At 43.8% G+C, this 18,831-nt stretch overlaps 2 protein-coding genes across 2 annotated transcripts in view; one reads left to right on the forward strand and one right to left on the reverse strand.

Moving 5' to 3' along the window:
- The window catches only part of LOC120043725 (gastrula zinc finger protein XlCGF57.1-like), a 714,153-nt gene that overhangs the window by 430,190 nt on the left and 265,132 nt on the right, over positions 1–18,831 (forward strand). The gene's annotated exons all lie outside the window — the stretch shown is intronic.
- LOC120043709 (zinc finger protein 345-like) overlaps positions 1–18,831 on the reverse strand; it is a 32,428-nt gene that overhangs the window by 9,064 nt on the left and 4,533 nt on the right. Inside the window, exons 2-3 of the mRNA XM_038988259.1 lie at positions 2,416–2,590; positions 1,751–2,010 (exon numbers count right to left, since the gene is read on the reverse strand). Coding sequence (XP_038844187.1) covers positions 1,751–2,010; positions 2,416–2,590 — 435 coding nt within the window. The remainder of the gene's footprint in view (positions 1–1,750; positions 2,011–2,415; positions 2,591–18,831) is intronic.

An 18,831-nucleotide genomic window follows, 5' to 3' on the forward strand; every position in this document is an offset into this window, starting at 1 on the left:
TTTATTTAGGGATCTGGAACCGGTGCCAGAAGGGAGGGAGATGAAATACAGCAAGTTTGTGCTTTCTGGTGTTTTCTCATTGGCCCTAAATTAACAAAGCTCTTCCCACATAGACAGACATAAGGTTCCTTCTCCAGTGTGTGTTCACTGGTGTGAATAAAGGGTCCATAACTGACTGAAACAATTCCCACACTGATCACAGGAATAAGGCTTCTTTCTCACCAGCGTGTGTTCGCTGGTGTGAATTCAGGTTATCTGATTGAGCAAAGCTCTTCCCACACTGATCACAGCTATAAGGCTTCTCTCTAGTGTGTGTTCGCTGGTGTGAATTCAGGTTATCTGATTGAGCAAAGCTCTTCCCACACTGATCACAGCTATAAGGCTTCTCTCCAGTGTGTGTTCGCTGGTGTGTAGTCAGGTTGGAAGCTACAGCAAAGCTCTTCCCACACTGATCACAGCTATAAGGTTTCTCTCCAGTGTGTGTTCGCTGGTGTGTAGTCAGGGTGGAACCTGCAGCAAAGCTCTTCCCACACTGATCACAGCTATAAGGCTTCTCTCCAGTGTGTATGCGCTGGTGTCTAGTTAGTTTTTCTGATCGAGCAAAGCTCTTCCCACACTGATCACAGCTATAAGGCTTCTCTCCAGTGTGTGTTCGCTGGTGTGTAGTCAGGGAGGAAGCTTGAGCAAAGGTCTTCCCACACTGATCACAGCTATAAGGCTTCTCTCCAGTGTGTATCCGCTGGTGTCTAGTTAGTTTATCTGATTGAGCAAAGCTATTCCCACACTGATCACAGCTATAAGGCTTCTCTCCAGTGTGTATCCGCTGGTGTCTAGTTAGTTTTTCTGATTGAGCAAAGCTCTTCCCACACTGATCACAGCTATAAGGTTTCTCTCCAGTGTGTGTTCGCTGGTGTGTAGTCAGGTTGGAAGCTACAGCAAAGCTCTTCCCACACTGATCACAACTATAAGGCTTCTCTCCAATGTGTAGTCGCTGGTGTGTAGTCAGGGTGGAAGCTAAAGCAAAGCTCTTCCCACACTGATCACAACTATAAGGCTTCTCTCCAGTGTGTGTTCGCTGGTGTCTAGTCAGGTTGGAAGCTACAGCAAAGCTCTTCCCACACTGACCACAACTATAAGGCATCTCTCCAGTGTGTGTTCGCTGGTGTGTAGTCAGGTAGGAAACTACAGCAAAGCTCTTTCCACACTGACCACAGGTATAAGGCTTCTCTCCTGTGTGTATTCGCTGGTGTCTAGTTAGTCTATCTGATACAGCAAAGCTCTTCCCACACTGACCACAGCTATAAGGTTTCTCTCCAGTGTGTATCCGCTGGTGTCTAGTTAGTTTTTCTGATTGACCAAAGCTCTTCCCACACTGATCACAGCTATAAGGTTTCTCTCCAGTGTGTGTTCGCTGGTGTGTAGTCAGGTTGGAAGCTACAGCAAAGCTCTTCCCACACTGATCACAACTATAAGGCTTCTCTCCAATGTGTAGTCGCTGGTGTAAAGTCAGGGTGGAAGCTACAGCAAAGCTCTTCCCACACTGATCACAGCTATAAGGTTTCTCTCCAGTGTGTGTTCGCTGGTGTAAAGTCAAGGTGGAAGCTACAGCAAAGCTCTTCCCACACTGATCACAGCTATAAGGCTTCTCTCTAGTGTGTACACGCTGGTGTATGGTTAGGACTCTTGCACGAACAAAGCTTTTCCTACAATCAAGGCAGGGATAAGGCTTCTCCCCTGTATGAATTCTTACATTAGATTTGAAGGTGTTAGATGCAGCAAAACTCTTCCCACACTGATCACAGTGAATAATGAAGCCACTCTGGCTTGTGAAACTCTTCCCACAATCAGAGCAGCAGTGGTGATGTTTCTTCCCTGTACGTCCCTGCTGGTGTTTCTTGAGATGTTCTGATCTGGAGACACTCTTCTCTGTCTCGTCAGCAACATGATGTTGTTGAAGCGCACCAGATGATAAGCCCCTCCCACTGAGAGAACAACGGTACGGTGATTCCCCTGTAAAACAATAACATTAAATAACTAGGTTTTGGAAATATAAGTCCATAAATAATATACTTTTTTTTTTTTTTTTTTTTATCTGTTATTTAGCAGACGCTCTTATCCAGAGCGACTTACAGGAGCAATCAGGGTTAAGTACCTTGCTCAAGAGCACAGACAGATGTTTTACCTAATTGGCTCAGAGATTCAAACCAGCAACCTTGCGAATACTGGCATTAACCACTAGGCTACCTGCCTCCCTCTTTAATAAATACTCTATGGCCAGTGTATTAGGAACACGATCCTCCGTTCACGAAACTGAATCGACAATTTACTGTCCACTGAGTGTATATTGTTTATCAATCAATTAACAGAAGTTACAGAAGCAGATTGTAGTCTCATCCACCCCCCCATTGTTCTTACTTGATGAAATCAAATCTCCCTCGTGTCCTTCTCTCACAGTTCCACTCTGCCCTGGTGTTTTCCTACAGTCGACCAGCCGCACAGACACCCTCTTCAGATCCAGCAGTAAGGCGCTACCAGGATAGTTGCAACCTGGGGACTCCGGCAGGTTGGAGGGGGACGGGCTAGCTCTGTCCTGGTGACCACAGGAAGTATTGTACATAGAATATCATTAGACCAATTTGTTTTATTTCTTTAGTCCAAATCTCTGATTGATGGCTGCATCCTTATAATACCTCCTTTCTCCTGAAGTGTGTAATCGTTCATTACTTTCCACAAATGTCTTGTATATTTTACTTTGGCAAATTTTTCAAAATGGAATTTGAATATTTTTTACAAAATGTAAAAACGTATAAAACTTGATGGTAGAACAAAGAGCAGAACCGAATCGAAAAGCTCCACCCCCCCTTTCAAGATACGGGCCGAATGTCGCCTCCCCTTCCAACGTGTGAAAGATGGTAACACCTGCGAAATCATGATTGGTTCAAATAACCAATGATGAAAAACCTAAACACCAGAACTACTGCTGCTCGTTATCCCACTTGGAGCATGTTGAGAAAAATGTCAGTCTTATAGTTTCAGTATCCTTATACAGTACATACATAGAAGTAACCATCAGATATAGGGGTATTGTAACATGTAGTAGAAACCTACAGTAAAAAGGTATTGGTGTAGCCTGGTGAAATTTCTGCCCCATGCAACATTGTTCAAGATCCACTTTTCTATGTGACTTGTTACTGTAACAGCAGCCACATCTAAAAATCAACAACATTCAGATAATGAGTGGAATAAACTGTAATTTCACACCCAAGTATTTCTACACCATCATTTCAAATTTCATATTTTTTTTAATACTGTACGTAAACTTGACACTTTATAATTTTGCTTTCGTAATTCAGTTTTTAGCAGTTTGATTAAATTATAGTTAAATGTATTGTTAACAAATGACAGGAACATCGTTGTACTTACAGTTACGAAAATCTACAACATATTTATGAAACTTGTACCAAAGAGAAAAAAAACGGCATTGGATTGGTGGAGTCATGGGCTAGTGGGAGAATCCACCATATGTTTAATAACAGCCATTTCCTTTCAAATCAGTTAAGGGATAGTGAACAAGTGCACAGTTAGGGAGGACAGAAAGATAACTAGGGATTCTCGTATCGTCTGAGATTCCCAAAGATTGGAAAGCTGCCGCGATCATCCCCCTCTTCAAAGGGGGTGACACTCTAGACGCAAACTGCTACAGACCTATATCTATCCTACCCTGTCTTTCTAAGGTCTTCGAAAGCCAAGTTAACAAACAGATTACCGACCCTTTCGAATCCCACCGTACCTTCTCCACTATGCAATCTGGTTTCAAAGCTGGTCATGGGTTGACCTCAGCCACGCTCAAGGTTCTAAACGACATCATAACCGCCATCGATAAGAGACATTACTGTGCAGCCGTATTCATCGACCTGGCCAAGGCTTTCGACTCTGTCGATCACCACAATCTTATTGGCAGACTCGACAGCCTTGGTTTTTCAAATGACTGCCTCGCCTGGTTTACCAACTACTTCTCTGATAGAGTTCAGTGTGTCAAATCAGAGGGCCTGTTGTCCGGACCTCTGGCAGTCTCTATGGGTGTGCCACAGGGTTAAATTCTCGGGCCGACTCTCTTCTCTGTATACATCAGTGATGTTGCTCTTGCTGCTGGTGATTCTCTGATCCACCTCTACGCAGACAACACCATTCTGTATACTTCTGGCCCCTCTTTGGACACTGTGTTAACTAACCTCCAGACGAGCTTCAATGCCATACAACTCTCCTTCCGTGGCCTCCAACTGCTCTTAAACGCAAGTAAAACGAAATGCATGCTATTCAATCGATCACTGCCCGCACCTGCTCGCCCGTCCAGCATCACAGCTGAATATGAAAGAGGTTTGAATACAATGAAACAGATGAAAACTGATTGGTGGTCCAACCTAAAGTCTGATACACTGTCAGATCTCCTTATGGTCCAGCTGTCCTCTCCAGAGATCAGGGAGTATGATCCGATAAAAGCTGTGATGCTGTGGCACCAGGACTCTGTCAGGAGCAGGAGGCCAGACTTCATGGACCGTGCAAAGAGGGTGATTGTGGTAGAGAGTGAGGAGTCTGAGGTTTAAGTTGATTACAATTAGTAAGCATCTGATAGGTTTACAAAACCTTCAAATTTACTTTTGTTTGATCCTTAAGTACATTTAATAGCAAGTACTTCAGTAGAATATTGAGTTCAAGACTTCTTCAGTTGTATTCATTACTCTGGACGGCTCTGACTTAGAATACGTGGACATCTACAAATACCTGGGTGTCTTGTTAGACTGTAAACTCTCCTTCCAGACTCACATAAAACATCTCCAATCCAAAATTAAATCTAGAATCGGCTTCCTATATCACAACAAAGCATCCTTCACTCATGCTGCCAAACATACCCTCGTAAAACTGACCATCCTACCGATCCTCGACTTCGGTGATGTCATCTATAAAATAGCCTCCAACACTCTACTCAACAAACTGGTGCAGTCTATCACAGTGCCATCCATTTTGTCACCAAAGCCCCATACACTACCCACCATTGCGACCTGTACGCTCTCGTTGGTTGGCCCTCGCTTCATACTCGTCGCCAAACCCACTGGCTACAGGTTATCTACAAGTCTCTGCTAGGTAAAGCCCCGCCTTATCTCAGCTCACTGGTCACCATAGCAGCACCCACTCGTAGCACGCGCTCCAGCAGGTATATCTCACTGGTCACCCCCAAAGCCAATTCCTCCTTTGGCCGCCTCTCCTTCCAGTTCTCTGCTGCCAATGACTGGAACGAACTGCAAAAATCTCTGAAGCTGGGGACTCATATCTCCCTCACTAGCTTTAAGCACCAGCTGTCAGAGCAGCTCACAGGTCACTGCACCTGTACATAGCCCATCTGTAAATAGCCCATCTATCTACATACCTCATCCCCATACTGTATTTATTTATTTATCTTGCTCCTTCGCACCCCAGTATCTCTACTTGCACATTCATCTTCTGCACATCTACCATTCCAGTGTTTAATTGCTATATTGTAATTACTTCGCCACCATGGCCTATTTATTGCCATAACTTACCTCATTTGCACTCACTGTTTATAGACTTTTTGTTTTATTTTGTTCTACTGTATTATTGACTGTATGTTTTGTTTATTCCATGTGTAAATGTGTTGTTGTATGTGTCGGATTGCTTTGCTTTATCTTGGCCAGGTCGCAGTTGCAAATGAGAACTTGTTCTCAACTAGCCTACCTGGTTAAATAAAGGTGAAATAAAAATAAATATGTAAAAAAAAAAATCCTTAACATATTATGTAGGCAGAAGTGGAGCTTGCGTGAGGGCCTGTTCCTGCAGATACAAAGAAACATGATGTAGACCTACCATTATTTAACACTATAAAATATTATGTAACACCATAAAACATGCAACACTATAATGACATATTTAACACTATAAAACATATGATTAAATTAAATGCTGGAATTGGTCTGAGCTGTTGTTGCTTATTTTATAAAGCAAAGTACCCTACAGCTGTCTGTCACTAAACCTCCTTGAGGGGACCCCTGGGACTGGTTGGCTGCAGGTGGGGGAAGGACCAGGGTCTTCACAATGATTTATTTATTGAGTTTAATAGTTTAAATTAAGTTAACACACTGCTTTAATACTTACGAGACCATCGTGATTAATTGACCAAATGATTTTGTCTTGCAGTAATGTGGTCCCTGCCTGTATTTCCTTAAACCTTTGTTTTACCAATGCATGCTACTGAGAAAATATATATTTCATAACATATTCTCTTGCCCCCATTAGCCCCCACCCCTAGTGCAGCACCACTGGAATGGCAGTGCATGGCAGAGTTGTTGACAAATATCCAACACATGGGCTAGTCCAGCATCCAGATCGGAGCTGTAAAAACAATCAAGCCGGTCAATTGGCAAAGTTCTTAGTTTGGCACTGTTGATCTGCACAGATTTAGATTAAATATTTTAATTAGACAGGAGAAGGCGCATATTTTAATTTATTCTGGATGTTTGAAAAGGAGTTTGTTCTGATGCTAGCCAGCATGCATTTGCTCACTGCACTGCACAACGTGCTGTTTACGTGTATTTGTTTTCTCCGCTACAGTTTGAGTTGTGTCCTGTCTGACAGTGAAATATGGCTATCTCTAAATATAGCTTGGTCTATGGAGTAGCTAGCTAGCTAGTGTTGCAAAAGTCTATTGCATTGCATGCATTGTAAGGTAGCAGCGTGTCATTTTGGTTTTGAACTGATGTAGCCATGTTTTGTGCAAAAATATAGGACTGTCATTTGGATGTGAACTAGCTATCGTTAGCCAGCTTCTGTGTCGATGTCAGCTATTGTTGTCTGGATCAGGACAATGGCTGAAGTTGTTGTTTGTGTAACAAAACTTCCATAAACCATTACAGCTAGCTACCTTTCTTTGCCTGTAGGTTAGCTAGCAGCTTTCAGCTGACTGTTGTTAGCTAGCTACAGAGGCTAGCTGGACTTTGGACAAGCAAGCTAATGTTAGCTAATAGCTGCAGTATTGTTGCCAAGCATCCAAGTTGCTGACCAGGTTAGATAGATTTGGCTGAAAATATGTTAGCATTGTCACAAAAAAGGTAGCACATTGTTGGGTCTTAATGGACAGAAATGTGCACGTGAGAGTGATAAATGATCAAATGTAATAAAACCTGTTCCACCCAAAAAGTTATTCAAACTTTTTAATTCCAATCATCACTTTATGGAAGCTACAGTGTGAGGATTGAAAATATGCTTGGCCTATAATGGGGGTGTCTGTGTGTGTGTGCTGGAAGTAACATTTTGCCCCAGATAGTGTGCTGAGAAGCTGTGGTTAACCTTGAGCGGGAACAGTATGTTTTCTATGCAGGTGTAAATAGCTCAACAATGTTGCAGAACTGTCTGACCTCAGTTTCTAGGGTGTGGGTGTGTAATCTACACAGCAACAGCACCGGACAGTTGGAGCGCCAGGGGCTGGGACCAGCCTGTGCGCCAACGATAGGTTGAGTGAGTCTCGACCACACTCAGCCTCTACTTTGACAGGCCAGCTCAGAAGCGGGAACTAACTCTGTCTTAGTATATAAGAAGAACTCTGTATGAATAAGTTAGTTCTCTGTTTACCCTGCGTGGTGATACAGTGAACCCGTATATACGAAAATTGCATTTACCATTTATCGCTAGTGTTAAATAAAAATACTTAAAGTATATTCGGTGACTCTGAATCACATTTTATCCTGATACCAGATTCGATTGACGCAACCCTTTACAATAGTGCCATTTTAATCCAACGCAATACTTTTAGCAAAGTAGGCACAGAAAATACTGAACACTCACGAATACAATATAAGGGAATCTAAAACAATAAAATAGAAAATAATAATTGTCCAAATATATTTTTTTTGCCAGTGTGTAGTGAGATGAGCATCTCACAATTACTTCAAAAATAGTAATAATTTGAAAAGGGGCTATTAACTAGCTGGCCTGGCGCATCGTTGCCCATGAATGGAGGTTACTAGGCTAGCGAGCAAGCATCTTAGCCAGGTAGCCTTGGACAACAAAAACCGAAAAGCGTGTACTGTATGACAGAGTCCTAGACCGTTCAGGGAACATAAGTTGGGACACACAACATGTTTTTTTTCTTCTACTTGCACGCACACACAGAAATCAGTACCATGGATAGACGCATCATATTTAGCTTAGGTTGATGGGACTAAATCGTTTTGGCAGGGGCGCAACTTTGGTTTTAGAAGTGTGTGTGTGTGTGTGTGGGGGGGGGGGGGGGCATAATAATTTACATTCTTTATCCAAATACACACTACAAACAGCCTACTCGACCTCTTGGAGGCATCCGCACGGTCCTAAAGCACACCGTTGTCACATTTAGTATCACATTCCAATGATAAAACTAGTGGGGTCAAAGATGCAATTTCAGAATGTGGGGGGCATGTACACTCCATCCCAGTGAAAGTTGTACCCCTGGTTTTTGGTATATTTTAGTTGTCACTGTAGAAGACTAAATTAGATGATGTTGAAGTTGAAATGGTGCTTGAACAGTGGAGGCAGCACCTGTTTCCTTTTTGACTTGCGGTAACTCTAAATCAATAGTTGTTTAGTATTCAGAAAACATTCACTTGCTTGACCGTTCTGAAGGTCATGTAACTGTTACATGCAACATTTTTTTGTGAACTTAACAGGACAGATGTTGCTCTCTAGTTTTATGATGTAACAAAGGTGTGGTTGAATGTATTCTGACACTGTCTTCTGCTGTCAGCTGTGTCAAGGCATATGAACTAACAGGTTATAACAACGCAATTATCACAACATGTAATATGGCTATTTTTTCTGGTTTGGCTACCCTGGTGTTTTTACCTACACACCGCTACTGCAAGGTGTAGGCTTGGCCTCATTATTTCTCCATGGTTCTGACTTTAGCTGCTTGTTGCGCATTGCCTTGTATCAATCTGTGTGCTTTAGGCTAGTATGCTACTTTGCTGAAGAACAAAATATCCCACATTTTAATTACCACCATTTTTTCTTTTGTCCAACTGTTCAAATAGAACGAATGGTATGTGTTCCTTATATAATGACAAACCGGGGCGTAGGTTTAAATACTTTTAATGAACATATACTTCAGCTAGAAAACTCCATGTTTAGCCATGCAAGGCATTCTTTAACCATCTCCCGCGCCCGCAAAGCCTGCTGGGTAACGTAGTCTAAATGTTATTAACACATAACAACACAGTATGGAAGATCAAAGATTAAGACTAGACATGTTATACACCACAGTAGGAATACTGTTAATAATGTTGATAATTGGATATTGAGAAGGGTGAGCCGGTCAAGGATCGATTCGGACAAGGTGGTAAATTGTATGACAAGTGACAGTTTTATTCAGAGTGAAGATATCTGGTACAAGCGTATACGGTCTCGTTCCTTCGGCTCATAGAGAACCTCCAGAAAAAGCCCAGATAACAGAAATGCATAGACATTTTATACAACACAGAAAGTAGGTTGAGTCTGGAAGTTCTGGTCCTTTGGTTGGTTCTGGACAGGTTGTTGTCTTCTCAGATTGGTCCTGATGAGCTGGGCGTCATCCTTCTGAGTCTTATAGCAAAAGTTCTTTGTTATCAAATGTTCAGCTAAGCAGGAGATTTTGTGTGTGCGTAGTCAGCCCTCTGTCCTTGGTTATGTGTGTGTGTCTCATTATTTCGTGAAATGCGGACCCAAGCACTCTTTTGATCAAAGCCTTTCCTTATCAGTGTTTATGAAAGGTTTACGTCAGCCCTCTGTCCTTGGGTGTGTGTGTGTCTGTCTCTGTATCTGTTTATAAGTGTGTGAGAAACCCTGCTTAGAAAGAAGTTAGTTATAACAATGTAATAGCAATATGCTTGTGTTATTTTAAATGGTATTTATTACAAATCCCTCTCTTCACGTCTCCAAAGAGACGTGACATAAACTAGGTAAAAGTAAGAAAAGCAAAAGTAAACAACCAGGGAAACTTTCTCAGAGAGAAAGTTTTGATTCCCTCTCTTCACGTCTCCAAAGAGACGTGACATAAACTAGGTAAAAGTAAGAAAAGCAAAAGTAAACAACCAGGGAAACTTTCTCAGAGAGAAAGTTTTGATTCCCTCTCTTCACGTCTCCAAAGAGACGTGACATAAACTAGGTAAAAGTAAGAAAAGCAAAAGTAAACAACCAGGGAAACTTTCTCAGAGAGAAAGTTTTGATTCCCTCTCTTCACGTCTCCAAAGAGACGTGACATAAACTAGGTAAAAGTAAGAAAAGCAAAAGTAAACAACCAGGGAAACTTTCTCAGAGAGAAAGTTTTGATTCCCTCTCTTCACGTCTCCAAAGAGACGTGACATAAACTATGAATGGCGTTTAATTAGTCATCAGTCCAATAGCCTGGCTCAGCATCCTCCAGGGCAAGCATAGGAAACATCTGTCCCTTCTCTGCCTGGTTGGGATCAATAGCAGTAGTTATGATCCTAGTGGTCAGCGTTCGAATACATGGAATGCAGCAGCATCCACAAAGCACCAGTATCGCAGTGAAGACAGATATAGATACCAGTATGGAGGAAACAAGCATCTTATATTTCCCAAACGCATCCATCCAAGAGTCCCACATAGAGGTGTCAACCCCGGAGTGGTGCTTCATCTTCTCATTAAGTGTACGAAGACCTTCTAAGGCAACAGTAAGACTACCATCAGTTGCTGTGTTATTGGGAATGAAAGTACAACATTGCTCTCCGAACATGGCACAAACACCTCCGCGTTCAGCCAACAACATATCCACCGCGATTCTATTTTGGAATGCCATCAGGGAAGTAGCTTCCAATTGGCCATGGACCGCCTCGAAGCCTTGTTGAGTCCAATTGTCCAGTTTCTGGACATTAAAATTAATGTAATTGATTCGGTCCACATTTTTATTAACTGTACACCACCAGCAAAATGATGATTCAAAACCCGCTGCAACCTGGTCTACGAGTTTATACTTATCTGGCACCCCCCTAGGGACTCCTATGGCGTCAATATAGGTGGGGTCTCCAGGATCCACTCCTGTTGATCTTTTGGACCGGGATAAATCCCCGTCCCTCTCTACACGGGCCATCAGGTCCTTTACTTCCATAGGATACACTGAAACAGGAAGAAGCAGAGAGACAAGAGCACAAAGACCAGTGGCATTCCCTGGCAGGCGGTCATATAGATGATTTCCTCCACACCACCACCAGACATCAGCTCTAGACACAGGTTGGAAAGGGGCATTAGGATTATAGGTGTTATTGCACCATTCATAAGGTAGTGCTCCCAGCATTGGAGGGCCAAGGGACATATTTATACAAGTAAAATTAGCCCTGGCAACCCGAGAAGAAAACATCGGGCCCTTTCTAGTACTTTTAACAATAGGGTAAAACTTGTCCCCTACGGAGCAGTTGGCAGTTGGGTTGTCATGTTTCATAACAGGAAGAAGACATACGTCAGGTAGGGTAGCCGGTACAATGCGAAGGAGTGGACGGGCCCCCATACATACCACACAGCTCTGGTGGGTGGCCTTTCCAGCCTCCTCAGTCACCAATAAGGATGAGCAAGGACCAAAAGGAGACCACTCCAATAACTACACCTGGAGTGGCCAATCACACATTAGTAACCAAAAAACGAGAATATGTTAAACCCTCAGGTCCATCCCTCTATACAACCTGTACCAGGTGGGCTCGTCGCCACCCGGGAACTTCAAACCTTCACAACAGGGAGGACAAACATCACTTTTTTATTCATTCGACAACATCAACTACAGCGAACCAAGGGTCTTCCTCTGTCAGGCCCACTCTCCTGCGAAAGCTTGATTCCGTATCAGCCTCTCCTACTGGAGCATCAAGCAGCGGCATCATACCAGAGGCCCTTGCCACATCTGTAACAGACTTCTTCAAACAAGGTATGATACAGGCAGCACAGAAATGAAAAACAACAACTAGTGTCAGAAATCCAGTAATCATCACTGCAGTGCACTTACCAAACCAACCACCCAGCCAAGGGACCAGTCCACTCTCCTCCACACCTGCAAGACCCCCCACCTCCACTGATAACCTTGCCAACCCACTCAGAGCTTTTGAAATGCTCCCATCCGGACTAGTATTGTTACATACACCTGCCTGGTCGGCCAGAATCATGTCCAGTGCTAGTCTATTTTGTCTACTGGTTTGAGAGGTAGCATCCAATTGTTCAGCCATCCCTGTAAGTGCTGTGTGGGTGTATTTAACAAATCATTATTAATTATAGTAGATATAATTGACCCAGGCATTTTGTTTAGCATCAACAATAGCTGGGCCAATGATGGGCATCAGATGCCACAGGCCATCTTTCCTGTTTAATGTCTGGAATTCGTGGGGGACCCCTATTGGGACCCCCAACAGGTTGGTGTGAATGTTATCTGTACCCTCGGACCAAGGAGCGTCACGATTCTGCCGTCTCCTGGATTGGTCCCAAGCCTCTGTCATGTGCAGCTCCCAAAAGTTGGTTAGCTGTAACCTCAATAATAGGCAATGGTGTTTATCAGACTGGCCAAAACACATGTTCCCTGATAATCTCCTTTCAAAATGGGGTCAACCGCCTGGCAGGTCCACACATCCACCATACATCAGCAACACCTCTAGTTAATAGTGACATTAGTGATGCAGGCAGCAGTAGGGAACCTCCCATAGTCCATACCTCTACCTGTACCAGTGTTACAGCTGTAATATCCCCCATATGCCTTAACCCCCATGGTGTCTTCTGGGGACGGACTTCTGGGAACACAAGACTCAGAGTTTTACACAGGGTTGAATTTGACTTAAACTTTCCAATATGCACATCCAACCTTCCCCCTTACTTAGGGCAAATGGGTGAGCAGCCAGAATAGGTCTGGCATGTCCACATACGACACAGTCCTTTTTATTAAGTGTTTTGTAGGTCAACCACATATTCTCCCTTTTCTCATAACCGGTTTCAGTCCCCAATTGGTCACTATCTGAGATGTCTTTTACATTTATTACCTATACCAGATTGTAGAGTTCAGGTGATGGCGTAGGACTTGGTCTTGAAGTGGTGGAGGAGGCCGGCTGAACCTGGTCTGTCGGAACTGGTGGCGGTTCTGGCAGCACTGCGATGGTAACATCCCCATCGTATCCTAAACAGACAACTCAGGACTACAAGCAATCCTGTAAAGCCCCCTCCTCTCCCAGAGAACACATCATCAGCCAGAGATCAAGCAACACTTTCACTTCTATGAACAAACACAGTGAGGAAAGGTCGGGGGCAGGGAATTCTTCATTAAGGAGTTGATCCCCGAACTCTATTAGTAACGGTTCTTCTCCTTAACTCTGTGATCATTCGACAGTGTCAGTGTGTCTCACCCTCCAAGTGCGATATGCCCCCAGGTCGGGTGAATCACCTTCTCCTTTAATTCACCTGTAATGCATAAAATCTTGGACATACAGGTTTGGTTAATAAACAGTTTGTCATTTGTTCTATCTGATTATATATTTAACTTCTATGCCTATTTTTTAGCTAGAATTTTTTTAAAATTAGTTTATTATCCAATGTAATATTTGTGTTGTGGAGAAATAACAAGGCAGGAGACGGAGTACAGTTAGTTTTCCTTTAGTCAAAACCTCTCGTGCTCTACAGTTCTCCGGGCACACTAGTGCGCATGTGCATTTCCTATTAGGTGTAGTAACGTACACTGTCGTAACACATCACTGCTTAGTAACAGCATAGTAACTAATATAAACAGATGTAGATCCCAGATACTACACTCCTCCCCCATAGTGTTTAACTCCCAGAGAACAAGGTAAATATATTAGGGAACTACTAATGCAATATTTGAACAATGCATTCTTAACATTTTTCAACTACTGGGTTGAAGCAGACTTTTCAGAGCCCAGCACAAATCCAGGGGATTATTCTGCCCCGAAGATGGAGTTTGTGTCCTAATAACTAACCCAGGTAATGTCCGTTTTCTTTCCTTTTATCTAGGACATATTAAAGTGTTTGTTTGTTTTACTGTCTGTTACCTTAAACAGTTCAACTCACAGGTCAAGCTTTTGAGGTGCCCTTCGCTGTCGAATAGGATATCTCCGCTCCTCCTGGGCTTCCGGTAGTGGGCCAGGTTCGGGTGGAAGGTCAGGCTCTGTCTCTCCCGTACGTCCACAGTCAGGAGAATAGTCCTGGGGGTCGTTATTGTTCTCTCGGCGTGTCTCTGCTGGGGCGTTGGACCGTAGCAGATGATCCACATGAACGTTGACCTGGCGATGACCAATTTGGACTTGGTAAGTCAAAGGTCCTTTGCGTTGCAAGATCACACCTGAGTTCCACAGGCTCTTGGGGTGTCTGAAATCACGTACCATCACCCTCTCTCCCTCTTTGAATCCTCTGACAGTCTTTGAGTGTCTGTCATGAGCTTTTTTCTGCTGTAGCTGGTGCTTTGCCACAGTGCTTGACAAGTCTGGTTTCAACAATGTCAGGCGGGTACGTGGTTGGCGTCTCAGAAACAGTTCAGCTGGTGTACATTCCGTTACTGTGTGTGGTGTGTTGCGGTAAGTAAACAGGAACCGGGGAAGCCTTAGGTGGGTGGGCACAGACTGAACCTCGAGTTTAGTCCAGGCCTTCTTTAAGGTTTGCACGGCTCTTTCCGCTGCTCCGTTTGATGCCGGATGGTAAGGTGGTGACCGGATGTGCCTTACCCCATTGTTCTTGAGAAACATTTCAAAATCGTTTGACGTGAAAGGAGGGCCATTGTCCGATACGAGCTCCTTGACTAGTCCAAAGGATGCGAACAGGTGTCTGAGAAGATTGATGGTCTTCTCAGCTGTGGTCAGTTGAGTAGGGAACACTTCCATCCACTTGGAATGGACATCGACGACAACAAGGAAATGTTGCTTGTCAATCTCGGCGTAATCCACATGGATGCGTTCCCAAGGTGTCGCAGCCCAGGACCATGGATGAAGAGGTGCAGCAGCAGGCTTGTTGCGAACAGCTTCACAAGGTGAGCAGTGGCCTACATGCTGTTGAATGTCCTGATCCAGTCCAGGCCACCACAGATAACTGCGAGCGAGTGCTTTCATTCGAGTGATCCCTGGATGTCCCTCATGCAGGTCAGATAGCAGTCTCCTCTGGAATTTTTGAGGTACCACCACCCTTGATCCCCACAGAACACATCCTTGATCAGTGGACAACTGGTCTTTCTTGTCGATGAATGGACGAAGGTTATCGTCATTTACGAAGTTTGGCCAACCTCCTAATGTTAAGTCCAAGACTTTGGAAAGCACTGGATCTTTCCTTGTTTCCTCTGCTATGTCTGAAGCAGATATGGGCAGTTCGTCAATGAGAGAGATCTGGAAGACTGCTCTATCATCTTCACTGTCGGAGTCACTATTGCATGGTAGTCTTGATAGTGCATCTGCATTTGCGTGATCACTGGATCGTCTGTACTCAATCTCGTAGTCGTAGGCTAACAATATCAGAGCCCAACGTTGCATTCGAAGTGCAGCAAGGGTTGGTATAGCTGATTTTGGTCCAAGGATGGCCAACAGAGGCTTGTGATCTGTCAGCAGTTGGAACTTCCTTCCGTACAGGTATTTGTGAAACTTCTTCACTCCGAATATTATGCTCAGGGCTTCCTTCTCAATTTGAGCATAATTTCTCTCACTTGGTGACAGAGTCCGTGATGCAAATGCAATAGGGTGTTCTTCACCTGACGATAGAACATGTGAGATGACGGCTCCTACTCCGTATGGAGATGCATCACACGCGAGTCTCAGCTTCATCTCTGTGTTGTAGTGGGCAAGCCACTTGCTCTTTAGCAGACGCTGTTTGCAAGTCTTGAATGCTTCTTCGCATTGTGGGGACCAATTCCACTTTGTATCGGCCTGCAGCAGTTGGTGAAGCGGATGCAACAATGTGGACAAGTTTGCCACAAACTTTCCGTAATAGTTCAGGAGCCCCAAAAATGACCTCAGCTCTGAGATATTTGTGGGTGCTGGTGCGTTTACGATTGCTTCCACCTTGCTGTTGGTTGGGTGCAGGCCTTGTGCATCAATCTTGTAACCGAGATACTCCACTGAGTCCTGGAGGAACTCACACTTGCTGCGTTTCATTCTCACTCCGTATTTCTCCAGTCTTGACATCACTTTGTCCAGCACTACAAGGTGCTCTCCAACGGTTGGTGCTGACACGAGGATGTCGTCCATGAAGCACACAATGTTGTCTATACCGTCCAAGATCTGATCCATTGTGTGTTGGAATATCGCTGGAGCTGTCGAGATTCCGTAGGCCAAGCGATTGAATCTGAATAGCCCCTTGTGTGTATTGATGGTCAGATACTGTTCTGACTCCGGATCCAGCTTCAGTTGCTGATAAGCGAATGCCAGGTCCAGCTTACTGAAAACCTTCCCACCAGCTAGAGTGGCAAACAGATCTTCAGCGTTTGGTAGTGGATATTCCTCTGGTAGTATGCAGCGATTTACTGTGACCTTGTAGTCACCACACATTCTGACGGTCTTGTCTTTCTTTGGGACTACAACAATCGGAGCGGCCCAGTCGCTCCTCGCTACTTTCGTGATTATGTTATTCTTCTGTAGGCGGTCCAGTTCCTTCTCTACTGCTTCCTTAAGAGCATAGGGAACTGGACGTGGTTTGTGAAAGATAGGCTTGGTTCCTTCTTGCACTCTGACTTTTGCTGTGAAGTCTTGTATTTCGCCGTAGCCATCATTGAAAAGTTCTTTGTGCTTCTCCAGCATGTTAGTGAGTGTAGCCTGACTCACTGGTTTGTCCTTTCTCAGACTGAAGATTTCTCCCCAGTTCAACTTGATCTTTTGTAGCCAGTTTCTGCCTAGCAAGGCTGATTTTTCTCCTTTAACAATGACAAGCGGTAGCGTCCACTCCTTCCCCTCATACCGGACTGGTACCTGGATCTGCCCTAACACAGGAATAGTGTCACCAGTGTATGAAGAAAGGCGGATGGACGTTGGCTGAAGAGGGCACTCTTTCAGTTTTTCTTTGTAGAGTCTCTCTGGAACCAGAGATACAGACGCTCCGGTGTCCAGCTGCATTTTTACCGGTTTTCCCGCTAACTCCATGTTGAGATAGATTCCATCTTTTTGTTGTTGAGCTGTGTACACTGTGGACAGTTCCAATACTGATTCAGTTGTACCTTCCTCTTCTTGTGCTGCATCTGACACTTTGTGCGCTCTTGCTGTGCGTTTTGAGGCTTTACACACTTTCTGTAAATGTCCAACCTTTCCACAATTGTGGCACTTTACATTTTGGAATCGACATTCACTGTGCTGATGATTATCTCCCCCACATCTGTAGCAACTTGGCTTAGACCTTTGAGATGTGGGCTGCTTTGTTCTTGTGTAACCTTGAGGACGGGACTGAGAAAAGTGTGACTTTTGTGAGCCTTTTTCACCACGTGCATCACTGACCTTATGAACACCTTTCTGACGTTCTGCATATCCCGATAGCTCAATAGTATCCCTGTGGGCAAGCTCGAGTCCAAGTGCGATATCACAGGCTTTCCGAAAGGTCAGGTCCTTCTCTGACAGAAGCCTTCTGTGATATGCTTCACCTGTGAGACCACATACAAACTTGTCTCGAAGAGCATCATCAAGAAATTGTGCAAACTCACATGTACTTGCCAGCCTTTTCAAAGCAAGGATGTAGTCAGCCACGGTTTCCCCTTGACTCTGGTGACGTTGGTAAAATCTGAAACGTTCTGCAATGAGAATTGGCTTAGGCTTGAAATGCCTTGAAAGAGTATCAGTCAGTTCTGCATAGGTCAACTCCACTGCTTTTATTGGTTCAATGAGACCTTTCAGCAATCCATACACAGTTGGACCCAAAACACTGAGAAATACGTCTGCTTTCTTTTCATCTTTGATTTCATTTGCAGCCAGCCAACGCTCAAAACGCTCCAAATAGGAATCAAAATCCTCTTTTGTAGCCTCAAACTCTGGTACTCGACCAATGGTTGCCATTTTCACAGTTAATTGTTCAGTTTCCTTATTCCTTGTATTCTTTAATTTTCATCTAATTCTTCACTTCAGAAGTTTCTGCAATTACTCCGTTCACTGCACTCATTTGTAATAATGTTACGTTCCTTCTTCCTTTTTTTTCCTTCTTGACAATATTTCTCCACCGAGATCGCCTAATTTCAATGGGTTCAATGACAGTTTATTTTATTTTATTTAACCACCAGAGGGCAGTGTCGCTATTCTGGACTCCAATAGTCTTGCTACTTGGCAGCTCCTGAACACTGTACCTGCTAGCAGTGCTTAGCCGTTTTTTACTGGCGAAAGAAAATAAAAAATAACTGACGAATTACATAATTATTTGGAGTTTCATTACTCACGCAACATTCTTCCCTTCAAGCAATGTCCGTTAAAGAAGTTGAATCACCTCGTCGCCACTGTAATATTTGTGTTGTGGAGAAATAACAAGGCAGGAGACGGAGTACAGTTAGTTTTCCTTTAGTCAAAACCTCTCGTGCTCTACAGTTCTCCGGGCACACTAGTGCGCATGTGCATTTCCTATTAGGTGTAGTAACGTACACTGTCGTAACACATCACTGCTTAGTAACAGCATAGTAACTAATATAAACAGATGTAGATCCCAGATACTACATCCAATAGGCCCCATCCTATCCTAGACCACAATGTACCCCTCCCCCGTTTGATACCTGGCTCTGCCCAGGTATCAACCTTACCTATTCTAAATAATGACTTAGTAAAATATTCTTATGTTCTACATTATTATGTAAGACCGCCCCTTTCATTT

This window comes from Salvelinus namaycush, chromosome 3 (genome assembly GCF_016432855.1).
Source record: "Salvelinus namaycush isolate Seneca chromosome 3, SaNama_1.0, whole genome shotgun sequence".
Taxonomy (NCBI): Eukaryota; Metazoa; Chordata; class Actinopteri; order Salmoniformes; family Salmonidae; genus Salvelinus; species Salvelinus namaycush.